The sequence below is a fragment of the Leucopleurus acutus genome (genome assembly GCF_964270905.1).
Source record: "Leucopleurus acutus genome assembly, chromosome: 17".
In the NCBI taxonomy this organism is placed as follows: domain Eukaryota; kingdom Metazoa; phylum Chordata; class Mammalia; order Artiodactyla; family Delphinidae; genus Leucopleurus; species Leucopleurus acutus.
Window position 1 is genome coordinate 27,818,238 of NC_139159.1, and position 17,765 is coordinate 27,836,002.

Below are 17,765 nucleotides of genomic sequence, written 5' to 3' on the forward strand. Positions count from 1 at the left end.
TTCTTGTTATTAATTATGTCATTTCTTTTCAGCCCAAAGAAGTCCCTTAACATTTCTTGTAGGGCCAGTTTAGTGGGGATGTGTTGGTTGACCATAAAGGTTTTTTTGGTTTTTCCATAAGGTGTTATGGAAAAACCCAAATGAACTTTTTGGCCAACCCAATACTTCTTCAGTTTTTTATGATCTGGGGAAAACTCTTGATCTTTTCTTCAATTCTTAATGATAACCTTGCCAGGTAGAGAATTCTTGGAAGATTTTTCCTTTCATGATATTGAATATGTCATGCCACTCTCTTCTGGCCTGCAAAGTTTCTGTTGAAAAATCTAATAGCCTTACCTTGTATGTAAGAAGTTGTTTTTCTCTTGCTGCTTTCAAGATCTTCTCTTTATCTTTAACTTTTCCCATTTTAAGTGTAATGCATCTTGGTGTGGATCTCTTTGGGTTCATTCTATTTGTAAAGTTTTGAGCTTCCTGCACATGAGTATCTGTACCCTTCCTCAGATTAGGGAAGTTTTCAGTCATTGTTTCTTCAAATAAGATTGCTGGCCCTTTCTCTTCCTCTTCTCCTTCTGGGACCCCTATAATGAGAATGTTATTCCACTTGATGTTGTCCCAAAATCCCTTAAAGAATTTTAACTTTCTAAATTACTTTTTTCTTTTTGAATCTCTGAGTGATCTCCATTGCTTTGTCTTCAAGCTCAATGACACATTATTCTGCTTCATCGAGTCTGCTGTTGAATCCCTCTAGTGTACTTTTAAGTTTAGCTATCATATGCTTCAGTTCTGTAACTTCTGTTTGGAACTTTCTTAAATTTTCTGTCTCTTTGTTGAAAATCTCACCATGCTTTTCATTCTTTATTTGAATTCTGTGAGCATCTTTATGACCATTACTTTAAAGTCTTTAATCGGATTGATTACTTATCTCCATTTTATTAATATATTTTTCTGAAATTTTTTATTGTTCTTTTGTTCAAAATATATTCCTCTGTCTCCTCATTTTGCCAGATTCTCTGTGTTTGTTTCTGTGTATAAGATGAAATTACTGTCTCTCCCAGTCTTGAAGGAACAGTCACTCGAAGACTGGGGGTGTGTTTTGGTCTGTCTGTGCAGTGCCTTGGTGATGGTCACCTGCCAAGACCTGTCTCTGTGATTGTTTCAGTCTCTTGGGGCTCAGAAATGCCAATAATTCAAGGGCATCCTTTGCGTGCGGTGTGCACACCTTCCAGATCTGGTGGCACAGGGACTGCAGTAAAACAGTTCTGGGCCTGGGTGAGCCCACCCCCTAGGTCTGGTGAGGCAGGATCTACTGTGAATGGGCACAAGTCTGGGGCAAGCCTGGCCACCAGGTCTGGTGGGAAAAACAATTTCTTTTGAGGAATCATGTTTTCCTGGCTTCCCATTTTATGGGCAATTTCTAGCCATAATAATTATTCTGAAGGCTTTTTAATAACAATATTTTATTCATAACTTTTAATAGGCCATAAGCTAATTTGCTACGTGCATTTAGATGTTAATTTTAAAATTAAAACCCTTATTTTTGACTACTAAATGAAAACTGTTAAACTGATGGCATTATATGTGAATGGTATTTTAAATTTAGTTTAAAAATTCAACATTGAAAATAAAATTATGTGAGTTTTGTCATAATAATATGAATACAACTTTGGGTGGAACACAGCATGGTGGTAAAAATAATGTTCTTAGTAAATTAGGATACATATGGAGCAGAAATGTACCTGGAGCTTGTTATGTTATATACATAATTCATAATTGCATCAATCAAGCTGTGATATTCTGTTAATTTATACAAACTGAGCTGTAAGTATCACATTTTATAAATATTTTTAGGTTTACACAGTCAGAAAACAACACTAAAAGATTTTGGTGATGAATTTTATTTTGAACTAAAAAGACAACATAAGTATGTTATCACATAAACTCTCTTTGCTACCTATCATCAATTGAATTTTAGAAATGTTTGAGCTTTTGAAGAATTACTTTGCAAATCCTCTAAATTTTGCTTACATTTTATTCAGAATTAGCTGGAAATCTCTAATAAAAGTGTTCAACAAAGTTCAAATTTTGAAGTCTTTAAAGATTTTCAATTATTAAAAGCAAATCTCACAAATGAAAAGAAAAAATCTTACAGAAGCAAGGACTAGAATAAATTAAACAATGTAAGTTATAAAGGTATACAAGATTTAAGTTTGATTTTTCTATGATAATGCTTTGAAATAACTCAACTGTAGGGAAAAGCCCTTTGATGGAGCTTCTATTTATAATTAAATAGTTGTATTTAGTGAAATTGAGGATCCCTGTTGTTATATGGCATCTACATTTGCTGAGACAGTCAAAAGGATGTTAAGACATTTTGGACAAGTTTTATCTTATAAAAATATGTCAAGAAAAGTACTCTGTTGAATAGAAGTAAAAAGACGGTACCTATGAAAATGTTTGGACTAATATATTTACACATATCAATGTAAATATAGAATTGAGAATATTTCCACTTATAATTATCTCTGATCTTATTTTCCTCAGCACCTATAAAAGTATTTTCTCAATTAAAATATTATATTTGCAAAGCAGAATCATTTGAAAGTGTCAATAATTTCAAAACTATTAAAGGTAAAATGCAATTTTGATGATCTGAGAAATTCTATGAAAATTTTTAAATAGAATAATTGAAAAATAAATTTTACAGAAAAATGTAAGTGACAAAATATAAGAGAGGCTAAGCCAAATAAAATGATCAAAGCAACATGGGAAATTACTCAGTTATGTTATTTTTATTTCAGATAATAAACCTAAATTTGTGTTAGTTTTGCTTTATTCTAAACATATTTATTAAAAGAATATTTAAAAATCATTTTTGATTGCCAGGCTTTTTTTAAACCAGTGATATAATAAGCCAACTTGTTGATCAATTAAATTTTCAAAATTATACAATTTTAATAATTTTATTTCTCTATTCACACTCAAAAATGACCAATTTAGGTACTAAATTGTATGGTCACTCTAACTATAACCTTTTTTGACTACTTTTTACCTTCAACAGCCATGTTGAGTCCTAAAATTTCAGATAATACATTCACTAATTCATTGCGTTAAGTCATTCATGCATTCGACAAACACTTATTAAGCCCCATCTATTAGCTAAATATTCTAAGTTCTTTGAATATATTTGTGAACAAAACAGACAAAGATCCCTGACTCATGGAGCCAACATTTTACCATGGGGGTGGGGGGTGGTTCATCTAGCAACAAACAATAGACATAATAAGTAATAAATTGTATCACATATTTGCAGGTGATAAATACATTAGAAAACAAAAATGAAAGTAGGGAAATGGGGATTCTGAATGTGAGAAATGTAGGGAAATGAAATGTCACAACATTAAACAGGTAAGAAAGGTGACATTTAAGCAAAGATTTGAAGGGATTGGGGGAGTTCACCATGGGATTATCTACGGGGAGAGGAAGCTGGGATAGAGGAAGCAGCTAAAGCAAAGAGCAGGGATGTACCTGACCTGCTTGAAAAACAACAAGGAGACCAGTATAGCTGGAGAAGAGAATCCTGGGGAGTGTAGCGGAATATGAGGTGTGGAGGGCAAGAGAGGGAATGAGTCTGGATAGAGGGAGAGTAAGATACAGGTGGAATATTTTTTGTTTTTGCAATATCACTTTTTATTTGTTTTCTTTTTATTGTCTTCTTTGCAAAAGTATAAGCACTATGAAGAGTGTACTTTTTCTCTTGTCAAAATCTATGTAACCTAGGCTTAGTGTAGTGCTTTACCCTATAAATGAGTGAGCTCCCATTTTTGGTGTCTAGAAAAATATTGTTCATGAGTTACTCCTAGAACTACATGATTTAAAAAGTGCTCAAACTTGACTAACCTATAACAATTTTTAGCGAAACTGATGGAAGTACAGGCATCAGAGGATATTTTAATCTAAATTGCCTTCAAAAATAAATCATGACAATACAACAAATTAAAAATATATTTTGATACATATGGCAAAAAAGATTTATGCTTCAATGTGAACTTTCTGAAAATTGAAGAAAATGATATCAATATACATAGAAAACCATCGTATAATGGCTCAGTAAATGTACTTAACTTCCAATAACGAAAATGGAAATATTCTTGGTGGGGGAAGAAAATTGAAGGTAGGATGTATGTTTAAATACCCGTGAACTGAAGATATATAAAAGGACTGAAGCAACGTAAATACTTTATCAATGACTTTTAAGCCAGTGACAGAAATAATGATTGAGAACTAGACTTAGAAAAGAGAGTCCTTTCCAAGCTGTGCTATCAAATGGTCATATGGTCTGGGTAAACCACTCTATCCTTCATGCCTAAACTTTCTTATAATAAAAGGACATGCTTGCCTCTTTAAAAAAAATCTATCATTTATTGTGCTGGTGTGGCTGTTTTGTTTTGGTTGTTTACTCTCGTGAGGAGTGACAAGTCATTTTAGTATTATGAAAATTGGCTCAGCTTCTGATCAGAAGCTCTGAATTCCAACTTCACTTCTGCTACTATATGACCCTTAAAAGTTTTTTTTTTTGGCGGTACGCAGGCCTCTCACTGTGGTGGCCTCTCCCGTTGCGGAGCACAGGCTCCGGACGCGCAGGCTCAGCAGCCATGGCTCACGGGCCCAGCCGCTGCGCGGCATGTGGGATCTTCCCGGACCGGGGCACGAACCTGTGTCCCCTGCATCGGCAGGCGGACTCTCAACCACTGCGCCATCAGGAAAGCCCAGAAGTCTTTTAATCCTTTCCAAAATTTCCTTTCATTTAGAATTGTATTCACTAACTGTTCTCACACTTAAGGTCAGTGATGTATAGGCAACAATCTGAATCAGAAGCATACAGAGTTGGTAAGGATGCCATAATGTCACCAAATATCTTTTTACAAAACCTTCCTGTTGGTGGTAGAACATTCGAAGAAATAATGCAGAACACTGATGTTTATACTATAATATGATCCACAAAATTATTTTTGCGGTTTTATTGTCTGATGAGGGCAACACATCACAAAGCATTTAGTAAAAGGCATCTGATATGAGGAATTTCAGTTCTGCAAAAGGGTATGTATTTTCCAAGAATCTCCTTGGGATGATACTGATTTCCTTCCAGGTGGAATAATTTTACCCTCTAAATATTTTTTTCTTAATAATATCAGGATATTTTTTATCTGATTAAATCTCATGTGTTCTTTTCTTTATCTTAGCTTGGCTTTGTTATTCAATATCAGATAAACCATATCTTTCTGGTTTTTGATGAAGGATCTTAGATTCTTTGTATTAGCTTGATTTCTTGCTCTTTCATGTTTGCATTCTCAATCAAAGAGTTCTTTGAAATTTTGTTTTCTCATGGAATTTTAACAGTAAGATTTAATTTAATGGATTTCTACATGCTCATGGAGACTTTATGAAAGATTCATCTTTTTATCTTAATAAATGAAATTATGAAATATTTTGGTGTTTTGTCAATAAATTATGTCTTGCCAAAAGCAATAGATTTAATTTTAATTGAAAAGTCAAACTTTATCTATAGAAAAAGATGTTTGGAGTGAGAACTCCTGCGCCTAGAGTCTTGGCACCACTACTTATTAGCTAAGTTACTTTGTGCAAAAACTCATACTTTCTCAACTTCAATTTGTATAAGTGGGAATTGACAATAGGACCCATGACCCAAGATTATTGTGATGATTATTTTTTAATGTGTGTGAAAATGTGATCAACTGTAAATGATATACAAATACTAGCAACTACTATCATCATCAAAGATGAGGTTAGAGTAACATTATTACATTCTAAGCCTTTAGACAAGCATTTTTCAAGTTTCTTCCCTAAAGGCACTGTTTTTATGCTCAGAATTCTTATTACGCTCTTTTCAAAACAGTTAAAAAATAAAGTTCTTAAAAGATAATTGAAGGAAGGGATTTAAGCTAAATGTATTATATAGCCATGTGTCTCAAATTTCAATGTGCATAGCAATTACCCGGGTGTCTTGTTAAAATGCAGATTCTGATTCATTAGATCTGGGATGAAACCTGGATTCTGCATTTCTAACAGCTTCCTACATGATACAGATGCTGCTTGTCTGCCAACCAAACTTTGAGTATCAGAGTTGTATACTACTCTCCACATAAAATGCTTTTAACTACATAACATTAGCTTTGGCATTTCATCATATTTATGAATTATAAAATGCATATCACTGTAGCGTTGGTGTTTTAAACACTGAATACAAAGCCACCACAAAAAGGACCTGAGAAAATAAGTTCATATATACACATATAGAAAGAGAGACATTAGAAAAGGAAGAAAACAGAAAGAAGCAATACTCAAATCTTGGGGTCTACTTTACTTCACTGATTGAGATCTGAGCTCCTAAAGAAGTTGATAATCTAGACTCTCTATTCATTGAATTTTATTTTCCTTACAGAATATTTTTTCCCCAAGTATGAAACTAAATAAACTCTTAGGATGCAAAGAAATTAATAGTGTTAAGTCTATGAATTTATAATGAACATATGGCTAAGATTATTTTTCACTAGGTATTTTTATATTAATTATCATAACAGTTGTCTCCACTATTGATGTCAATAGATCATTAGATGTATTTATAAAATTGTTAATCAAGGTTCTAAATATATTCATGATGCTGCTGGAACATTTATCCAAATTTTATATTTTATTCATTTGGTTTCTTGAGGTTTTATCTCTTAATAAAACATGTTGTTCTTCATTTTTATCTTTGTGGAGATTGTAGAGATGGTCATGGAATATAAAAATGCATTCTTCAAAAATTTATCCAAGATTATATGAGATAAAATGATAGAAAAAATCATCCAAGTTGAAAGTTTTAAGAATTAAGTAAATTCCAGTTTGATGATTGTTACCATTTGGTTTTTGCTTTACATCTGTTTGAAACTATGTTTGTGTTTTCTGCTAAATTACTTTAAACTAGATGTTTATTAAACATGCACCAAAGCCACAAAGTTTCATCTAGTTTCATGGCTACTTATGCCTCAAGGCAAATCAAAGGTATTTTGACAATTAGCTAATGGAAGTTCAATGGGAACAACAAAGTTAAACAAAAAAAAGAACAGAAACAAGCTGAGGGTTTTGCAGAATTTGCTGATAGATGTGGGTTTATGAAACTGCTAACATTATAACTGGTGTTTTGGAAGAAAACCACTTCATTTACCAACAATGGACACTTAAGGGCATTCTCAGCAATAGAAAACAGGGCAGCACGTTCACGAAGTACAAAGTCTACATCTTTATTGTGGCATTCACCACATTTACTATGGTTAGCTGCAGGTTTACCTTTCTCTGCGATATCCTGGGAACAGAAACAGCATTTATATCTATTTACCCAATACTTAGCACAGTACCTGGCACATTCTGTATGTTCAGTAATTATTTAATCAATGAAAGTGAATGATTTGTATCATCTCTATTTTCTTCGTAATATAACCGTTATGTAATAGACATAAATAAAAATGGGCATTCAAGTATATATGTCCAATGTTTTTACTTCAGTTTCTATTGGGAAAAAATTCAGTTTGGATCTAAATAAGTCACATGCAATGATCAGACTTACCAGTTAATTAGTAATAAGTTCAAGTTTCCATTTTTATTTGTCCTTGCAGACCAAGCCTGGAAGCATTACAGTATTTTCTGGTAACAAATGGGAATCTGGCCAACCAGTGATCTTTGCATTAGCATTCTAATAACCAGAGGCCAGTGTGCCATAGTGCTGTGTCAGAACTAATTTATGAAACTACATCCAAAGGCTCATTAAAATGGTCACAATTCAGTGACTGCCCAGTGAAATTAGACTACAGTTTCATTCCCATAACAGAGAATATTTTAACATACTATTAAGGACATATTTCAAGTGGTAAAACTAGCTTTGATTCTGTGAAGGGAAAAACAACAAGATAGAAAGCCATTTACTTTTGTGCAAAATTGGTTCCACTCTCAGATTTAGGCTTAAAATGCTTCAAATGGTCATATTTTAGAACATATACTTGCCTCTCCAAGTCTGGTGCATTTTTTTCTCTTAGAGTAAAAGCATTTCTGGGCAGCTGTATCAAACCACAGGGTTGTGAACCTACATGGCCAAGAAATCTCAAGCAGCTCAGTTGAAAGTCGAATGTGTCTCCCCCACTGCTGCCAGACAAATCTCCCTACAGCATTTCTTTAATCATACATCTTCCCCCATGATGCCGAAACTCCTGGGGACTCAGAATATATTACTTTACAGGCTGCTTTCCACAGCCAAACCAGATTTAAGTGGCATAAAAAATGTGGCATCCAAAGTCTGGTTAAGAGCAATGACATAGTAGGAAAAGTTCTAGAACATGAGTCTGGTGCAGCTCCAGTCCAACTTTCAATCATCTCTTGCAGGGCAGGGGCAGGGTATCCCCTCTCCTACTAGTTCAGTGCCTGGCACATGGGCTGTACTCAGTAATAAAGACTGCTGTAGTGAAATGAGCTGATGATATTATTATGAAAGTCATTTAATTTCTCAGTATCACAAACATCTATATATGTGACATGGGAATAATGATCCCTGTTCTACTTATTTCACAGGATTGTTCTGAGGATCTAAACTAATAATAACTGCAAAAGCACTTTTTAGTGGTATGGTGCTTATACTAGGATAATGTATGGTTTTATGCATTAACTTGTCAAACATAACAGACTATTTTCTTTATTTCCTGAATTTTTATTCAATGGAACAGTAATGAATCCCTAAATCTTCCAAATGTGAAGGATAAAAGACTGAATGACTTTTCCTGGCAGTCTATATGCCATAGCTGAATTATTTAAACTTTTATTTAAACCTGGGAAAGGAAACAAAACAAAAAAATCCCAAGAATAAAGATATTATTTTTAATTAATTTAGGAAAATATTTCTTTTCATTTGTTTCTCCATCTAAAAAATAACACTGGTAATGTGGACGCCTTATTATACTGTAAATTAGACGTCACTTCAATATCAAGGCTAAATTTCTCTAGAAATAAGAGGATATTCCAAATTGAAAACATGGCAAAGAAATAAATGTGAAATATTTTTCTAATCATTTCAGGGTATCTCATAAACCAGTGTTCTGGGGGCACTCTGTTTTGCTGGATGTTAACAGGTGTGCTATCCAAAAAACACTCGCTTTCTCTCTCTTTATATATATATATATATATATATATATATATATATATATATATATGAAAGCATTTGAGTTAAACATAACTGAATGTTTCTGTTTTCAGAATCTTTTAATATGCATTACAAATACTTGAGAAAGGGATACATTATTGCATTTTTACCAAATTTATTTTACCGTTACTTATTAATTTGGCAACATTCTTATTAACACTTTCTAAAACACTGTTTAGATAAATACCACTTTAGGAAATGTTCTGACAAAGTGTGTTTGGCTGGACACATTACAACCCACGCAAGGACACACATTCTGGCTTGTATGAATTTAGTTAAACGTTGGATCCCTTGAGCACCTACTGTATCAACAGCCCTCTGCAGGATGCTAACTAAAGGGCATAAGATGTTGAGTGAAGTTATGACTGCCTTTTAGAAGTCCAAAGTCAAAGGGAACAAACACTCAGTAGTCAGTGCTGTGGGAACGATGTAATGAAGTAAAATGGGAGTGCAAAGAGGGAGAGTCACGTCTGTTTGGGTGTAGAATTGGAGGTATCTTCCCAAGAGTCAAAAGCACAAAATGATTGAATGCTTTTACTGTCATCTTTAGTAGTACCATAACAAGGACTGGTCAAATAAATATATTTGCATGTGTTGGGTATCCTTTTCAAGGATGATGCTTTTGAACAGTACCTGTCTCCACTTGCCTCATCTCATTTACCTCAAATCAGAATAGGTTCATCTCCTTGACTTTTTTTCAGTTCTGTGACTTTATAGTTATTTCTATCATGGTATTGACTTCACTTATTTAGTTTAAAAATAAAGAAGAAAAGAAAATTGATTAAATTTTAGAGCATTTAATATACTTTAAGTAATTTGCTATGAAAAGGTAGTTAGTAGCCCAACAGGATATTTTTCAATTATTTGAATCTGAAATTTAATATTAGAAGGATAATTTGAGTACATTTTAATTTTTTCCTCATACTTTTTCATGCTCACTTGAAATATTGAAACTTCAAAATAGATACAAGGTCTGTCTTATAAGCCTCATGGTTTGTTCTTACAGAGGCTCATAATGTCACATGAGAAAATGCAAATACCTCATCTCCCTCCATATGGAGGTCTGTTGTCTCCAGTCATCTCCTAGTCATGGGTAGAGCTTTAGCTCCCTTCTGCTGTATTCCTATGCCTGGACAGAGTTGGGGGAGTTTCTCTACACAGGTGTGATGTCTAGTGAACCTGTTACCAACCAGGGTTCTTGACCTCCTTAATCAATAGAATGTGATCAGAGGCCAGACAGGAAATTCAGGCAAAGCTTTATTGGGCCTACTTCCCTTGCTTGCTCGCTTGCCCGGGGTGGGGGTGGGCTGGGGAGGGGGTGGGGTCAGGCGAGCTGCTTACTTATATGGGGTGAAGGTAGGGGTGTGTCCAGGGTTCAGGCCACAAGGGTGGCTTAGGGGGGGTGCCCACTCCTTTCCTTATGTTGTGTTCAAGGGCACGTGCAGTACCCTGCTTTTGCTCCTGTTGCCCTGCTTTTGTTTCTGGCTCTCCAGAAGTGGCAGTTGGTCTTTTTGGTCTTTTTGGTCTCTTTGTGTCTTGTTGTCCAGAATTTGCCCCAATTGTGCTTGCACACAATTATTTTTAGTCTCTTATAGTTTCTTTGTATTTTGTTGCTTGAGGAGACGTTTGTCCAGGTGCAAATATTGCAGCACCGAAGCAAAGGGTCCCAGCTTCCAGCCTGTCTCAGACCCAAACAGAAACTCTTCAAGAGACTTCTTTCTAACGGTGCTTATCTAATTTTACCAACCCCCTCTATGAGAATAGGATTCTAATACTCAAATAATAGAGTCCACCAGCTTGGTATATAGGTACATCTATAGGCATTTCTGCATAACAAGTAGGAATTTACTAGGATTTTTTTGGTCCATCTCAAAAGAATTTGCTAAGAATGATTAAACTTACATCCTTTCTTGAAGATAGTATAAGATTTCTAAATATTAGTATTAAGTATGAATCTGTATGCAAACTCAGGAATTTAAGAAATAACACTTTATTTTTTGTATCTCAACATTTTACTCCAAAGTCCCTATCTTGTGAGAGTGGCAGAAAATTCAACCTTGGTCATTCTTCCTCTTGTCTTGCCTGTGGGTGCCTTGCACAGTGCCAGGACAATCAGGGAAGAAAGTCTCAGGAGGTCTTTCTGTAGCTAACAAAAAGTTCAATGTTAAGAGGCCATTTATACTGCTTTTAGGCTTCCTTCAAGGCCAACAGCTCTTGAGATAATGAGAACCTGAGCCTTGGCTTCCAAATAAGCTGAGTTGTTCCAAAAACACAATTAAATCTTGTATTTATAAAATTCAATACAAAGGAAATACTCATTCATCCAGACCCTGGCAACGTTTCATGTTCACTGATTAACTGAGCTCACTGCCCCCTGTCCCTTCTGCCCTGTCTACGCCCAGCCTCTCTCACCTCATCCCCATCCACTAATACCAAGTTATAGATGATCTTCACTATAGCAGGGTAAAATATATAAATTTGCATATTTAAGCATACATTTATGCTTATATATAAACATTCAAAGAAAAATTATGCACGTGAACACTATTCAGTGTCTGTAAGGAACAAAGGTTTTCTGCATTTTCTGTTACCTTTGAACAGATGCTGATGTCTGGAAATACTGAGTTTAGCAACTTTCCATAGAAGGCTTTCTCTTGTATGTATTGGTTGTCAAACTCAGAACCACTGGCTACATATTATTTCAAAAATGGATGTTACAATACTTGCTGATAAACTTAAATCTCAAGTTATTTTTTGTTTACTTAGAATATTTTTATGTTTTCAGTTCAAAAGTAATGGAGTCTAAGCTAGAAACACACATATTGTGTCATGATATTTCATGGACATGTACCTTCTAGCATCACTGTGAAGCTTATAAAAATAATAGAAATCTTCATTTGTTTCACTCACTTTTTTTGTTCCAACTCTGTCATATCTGAAAGGTTTAGACAGCCTAGATCTTGGTTGGGCCCTATTCCAAATTATACAAGAGTCAGTGTCTTTATAATTCATTCTCAGGGCTGTCCTCAACTCAGAAGCCAAAATAATTTCCCACTCAAATCAGATGTAAAGTTCTAATTGGAGTCTCTAACAATCTTCTCACATCCACTAATCCATCCTCCCAACTGCTCTTCGTTTCTTCTAGTTTCCCACTCACAATCTCTGCTGAAACCCTTGTTCACAAAAATCCACTGGCTCTGATTTGAATATTTATCAACACACACCTTACCATCTTTGTTACCAATATTTTTGTAATTCTTTATCAGTTACTATCAAATTAAAAATTGTGTATATATATTGAATTTAAATATATAAATAAAAGTTAAATGTGTATATATAATTTATGTATATATATATTTATATACAATAAAATTTGTAATGTATTTGTTATACAAAATGATGCTATACTGTAAACTTACTTTCCTACTATCCGGTTTAAGAAATAGTACATTATGATTAACTTCGAAGTCCCTCAGATGTCCTTCCCAAGTCCCACACCCTTATCTGCCCCTTTAGAGGTAAACTTCATCTTGAATTCATTGCTTATTTCTGCTTTCTTTTCTTAGTTTTATTACCTGTATTTTCATTCCTATGCAACATATCGTTAAATTTGTATTTTTATTAACATAAAAGGACTCAGTCTGTCAGTTTTTCCATGACATTATTTTTTGCTCAGTGTCACATTCCTTGAGATTCATCAATGCATCAGTATTGTTGCCAATGGCTCTAAGTTTCTCTCTCTCTCTCTCTCTCTCTCTTTCGCTCTCTCTTCCGCTGTATAGTATTCCATTGTGTAAATATATCAAAATTCATTTATCCAGTTACCTGCCAACGGATATTTGTGTTTTTCCATGATTTTTTTCTATTTTACTGTACTGCAATAAACATTCTTGTACTTATCTTAAGGTACACACATTCAAGAGTTTCTATAGGGGCATGCCTCCTGGTTCATAGGTTTGAGCATTTTAAGTTTATTATAAACTATCAAATTATTTTCCAAAATAGTTGTACTAATTTATGTTCATACCTGCAATGTATACATGTGTGAGTTGCTCACCAAAACCTCACCAGCTCATGATATTGTCAGACTTTGTAAATTGTTGTAAATCCAATGGGTATCAGTTGTACATCATAGTGTTTTCATTTGCACTTACCATTACTACTGAGATTGAGAATCTTTTCATGTGTTTATTCAGCATTCATATTTCTCCTTCTGTAAAGTGTCCTTACTAGTTTTTGCCCAATTTCCTATTTGGTGGTTTGTCTCTGTTTCCTATTAGATGAATGAATATATATTCCAAAAACAAATCCTTTGTCAAGGATTCCTTCATCCAATTTGTGCCTTTTCTTTTCATTTTTTTTATGTGACTTTGGATGGGCAGAAATTCTTAATTTTAATGTAGTAGAATTTATCATTCTTATAGTCTAAGGCTAGTGCTTTTTATGTCTTGTTTAAGATTATCCTTCCATACTCTGATCTCATAAATATATTCTACTATATTTCCTCCTAAAAGTTTTATATTTTTGCCTCTCACATTTAGGTTTTTAATCCAATAAGTAATTTATTTTTCTGTGTGATATAAGTTAGAGGTCCAATTTCATATGTGTTGTTGCAGCCTAGCTTTTACCCCTTCATCTGCTGTGCCAGCTTTATCATAATTCAAGTATCCATATATGTGTATGTCAGTTGGGGGGTTCTGTACTCAGTTCCATTTTTTCATTTTCTTTGTACCAAAACTGTAGTCTTAATTACTACAGCTTAAAAATAAATCTTTATAAGGTAAATTTGCCAATTTTTTTTTCTTATGTATATCATGGCTATTTTGATGTTTTGCTCTATCACATAAATTTTAGAATCAACTTGTCAAACTCCACATAGACACAAAAAGAGTATTTGGGGATTTTATTGAAAATACATAGAATCAATAAATCAACTTGGGGAGAAATTAAATATTTATTATATCAAGTCTTCCAATTTCTCTTTTTATGTAAGGTAACTGTAAAATCCCCATAAACAGTTTTATAATTTTCTCCATAAACATCTTTAAAATTTTATAATGTATTTACCCTTAGTTACTTTATTTTTATGCTATATAAATGGCAAATTATATATTTAAATATGTATTACTATGTAGCGGTATGCAATTAAATTTTGTATATTGGCTTTAACTCCAACAAACTTACTAAACTCTCTTACTAATTGTAGTAATTTGTGGATGCTTTGGGGTTTTTATGTGGACCCACATATTATCAGCAATTATGACAGTTTCATTTCTTCTTTCCCATTTCTGATGTTGTTTTCCTGTCTTACTTCACTGACTACAATATCCAGTATGATGTTATATAGAGTTGGTGATAGTGAATGCCTTTCTTTATTTTTTAACATCTTTATTGGAGTATAATTGCTTTACAATGGTGTGTTAGTTTCTGCTGTATAACAAAGTGAATCAGCTATATGTGTACATATATCCCCATATCTCCTCCCTCTTGTGTCTCCCTCCCACCCTCCCTATCCCACCCCTCTAGGTGGACATAAAGCACGTGGCTGATCTCCCTGTGCTATGTGGCTTTTAAATCCCTTGATCCTAAAGAAAATGTGCCCTGTGTCTCACTATTAAGTATGCTATTTACTATGGATTTTATATAGATACTCTTTGGGAGGTGAAAGAAGTTTCCTTCTCTTCTTCTTCTTTTTTTTTTTTTTTTTCGGTATGTGGGCCTCTCACTGTTGTGGCCTCTCCCGTTGCGGAGCACAGGCTTCGGACGCGCAGGCTCAACGGTCATGGCTCACGGGCCCAGCCGCTCCGCAGCATGTGGGATCTTCCCGGACCGGGGCACGAACCCGTGTCCCCTGCATCGGCAGGCGGACTCTCAACCACTGCGCCACCAGGGAAGCCCTCCTTCTCATCTTAGTTAAGGATTTTCCCAGATATGGATGTTGAATTAGATGAGCATATGTTTCCTATCCTTTAATGTTAAAGATGACTAACAAGAACCTACTGTATAGCACAGGGAACTCTACTCAGTACTCTATAATGACCCATATGGGAATAGAATCCAAAAAGAGTGGATATGTATATATGTGTAATTGATTCATTTTACTGTACAGCAGAAACTAACATAACATTGTAAATCAACTATACACCAATAAAAATTAAGTTAAAGAGAGATGACATTGTATTTCATCTAGACATTTTGGTTGTTTTTACTGATGGGTGGCTCATCCATCCCCGGACAGCATATTTAGTCCCCTGTACAAGAAATAGAACTTTGCCTTTCTTTTCTGTCAGAATAATGTCCCTCACTTCTTTCAAAGTTTTCTTGAAGTTCACCTCCTTTAGATTTTCTTTTTTTATCATCCTCTTAAAATTTTAACTTTATTAAATCAAATTGTTTATGTCATTTCCCAAGCCTTTACCACCCAACCTCATAACAGTTTTACACATTTTTTTTAAGATTAGGATTCGTCAATTATTTGAAAATACTCTTTTGTCATGTACTTAAGCATCTTCTTGTCTTATCTTAGAGACTTTATTATTGTTTTAGTTCATGAAGACAAGAGATGTGCTCTTTATTCCTTCTGATCACCCCAGAACTCTGTAACTGCACATTCCAGTTGCTGAGTGCATTTTGTTGTTTCCACAGTAAAGCTGGTATGCTTTACAGTTCCACCCTTCTAACACTTGGAGAAGACATCACCAAAGAAAATATAACAATTCCTCTTAGGAACAAAGCTTTATTCCATGAAAATGTCTATACAAACTGAGACGTTCCTGGCAAAACTCCAGATCAGTAGGATATCTCAATCTCTCTCTCTGTCTCTCACTCTTTCTATTTTTAGTAAGAATTCCTGATCCCCCACCTTGTTCAACATTTTTTTTCATAGTACTTTTCACCTTCAGATATGTTATATAGCTTTCTTATTTGTTATGTTTGTGGTTTAATATCTATCTCTCAAGCCCCCTCCCCATAGAAGATAAGTCTCACAAGGGCATGGATCTACCCTGTTTGGTGCATGATGTGTCTCAAACAGTGCCTGGCCTAGAGGAGTTGCTCAATAGATACCTGTGAATGAATTAATGGCATATAACATTTGCATAGACAAATGACAAAAATAAAAATACAACTTCATGATTTACTTTTCTCAAAAGGTTTAATATTTTCTTAATCAGTACTATTTTATTTTATGCTTTCAGATATCAACATGGCAGGAGAACCCAAACCATACAGACCAAAACCTGGAAATAAGAGGCCCCTTTCTGCACTTTATAGGTAAGTAAGCAAACACTATTTTATGATATGTAGTAGTGAAAAATTCTTTCAACTTTAAAAGGCAATATAACCTATAAGGAATCAAATATTTTGAAAAGCAATTCTAACTGGCATAAAGTACAACAAAATGCTCGTGGCCAAAATATAAATACATCAAGCAGCATTGGCAGCGATCTTGCCTAACCTTTTCATCTTTGCTTAAACAACCCTTCTACAAGATATTCCTCTAATAAAATCTAATAAAAATCTCTCATGACTCTACCTAACAAGTGGTGGAAAGGTTAATATTTGTTAACTACTGCATGCCATGTACTACACATATTTTACATATGCTATTTAATTTAATTTAATTTTCACAGCAATCCTGCAATGTAGATATTGCTACTCTTCATCTTACAGATCAAGAGCCTGATATGCAGTTTCTTAGAGATCTTTCCTAGGTCACACCACTGATAAGTGATGGTGCCAATACTCAAACTCATGCTTTCTGATGCCATGCCCTGAGTTCTTTCCAACAGATCACTCAGCCTCTTTGTTACAAATGACATGTTCATTTCATCTCCATTTCACCAAAAAACAAATGTAATCCTTCTCATTTCTAGAGAGGCATTAACCGTTCCTTTAAACTTTCCTCATATATTTGGATCTGAGTCAACTTAACACTGTGGTCTTTCTCCTCTACATGCCCCAGTTTATCAGTGTGTATGCCTATAATCTCAATTCCAGGTAGACGGAGTAGACTATACTTAGCATCTTTATTGTTCTATATATACTTCTATTAGGTTACGGAAAATTCAGTTGATTTGGAGAAGACGTCAAGATTAAACTCATGGAAATTTTGGTTCCTTTAAAAACGGCCACTTTAAAAAAAAAAATAGTGCTCTGCCGCTAAGCCATATGTCCCACTTCATGTAGTTTTGCCATTGGTTTTTGTAATCTAAGTGCTGACTTTGCATCTCTCTCTGTTAAATTCCCTTTTGTTAGACTTAGCCAATTGTTCCAGGCTATTGAGATCTCCTATCATCCAATTTATTTGGTCCTGTCCCAGATACATAATCTTCATTCTGTCAGTGTCCACATCCAAAAAGCTAATGTAAGTGCTGAGCAAGGCCCCCTTTTTCCTGATGTCATTTGGATAAAGGAGAATTGAGTTATACATATCGAAATTGATTATATTCTGATATAGTAGAGCAAGAAGAGTGCTCAAAAAATAGTTTGGAGCTGTTTCCTTGTCTTTGTTCTCAGAAAA

General features: G+C 34.4%; 1 protein-coding gene across 1 annotated transcript in view; it reads left to right on the forward strand.

Moving 5' to 3' along the window:
• Positions 1-17,765, forward strand: part of RALYL (RALY RNA binding protein like) — a gene marked incomplete at its 3' end in the record, with an annotated part of 523,686 nt that overhangs the window by 309,330 nt on the left and 196,591 nt on the right. The window contains exon 2 of the mRNA XM_082858435.1: positions 16,441-16,516. Within this exon, the coding sequence (XP_082714561.1) occupies positions 16,441-16,516 (76 nt within the window). The remainder of the gene's footprint in view (positions 1-16,440; positions 16,517-17,765) is intronic.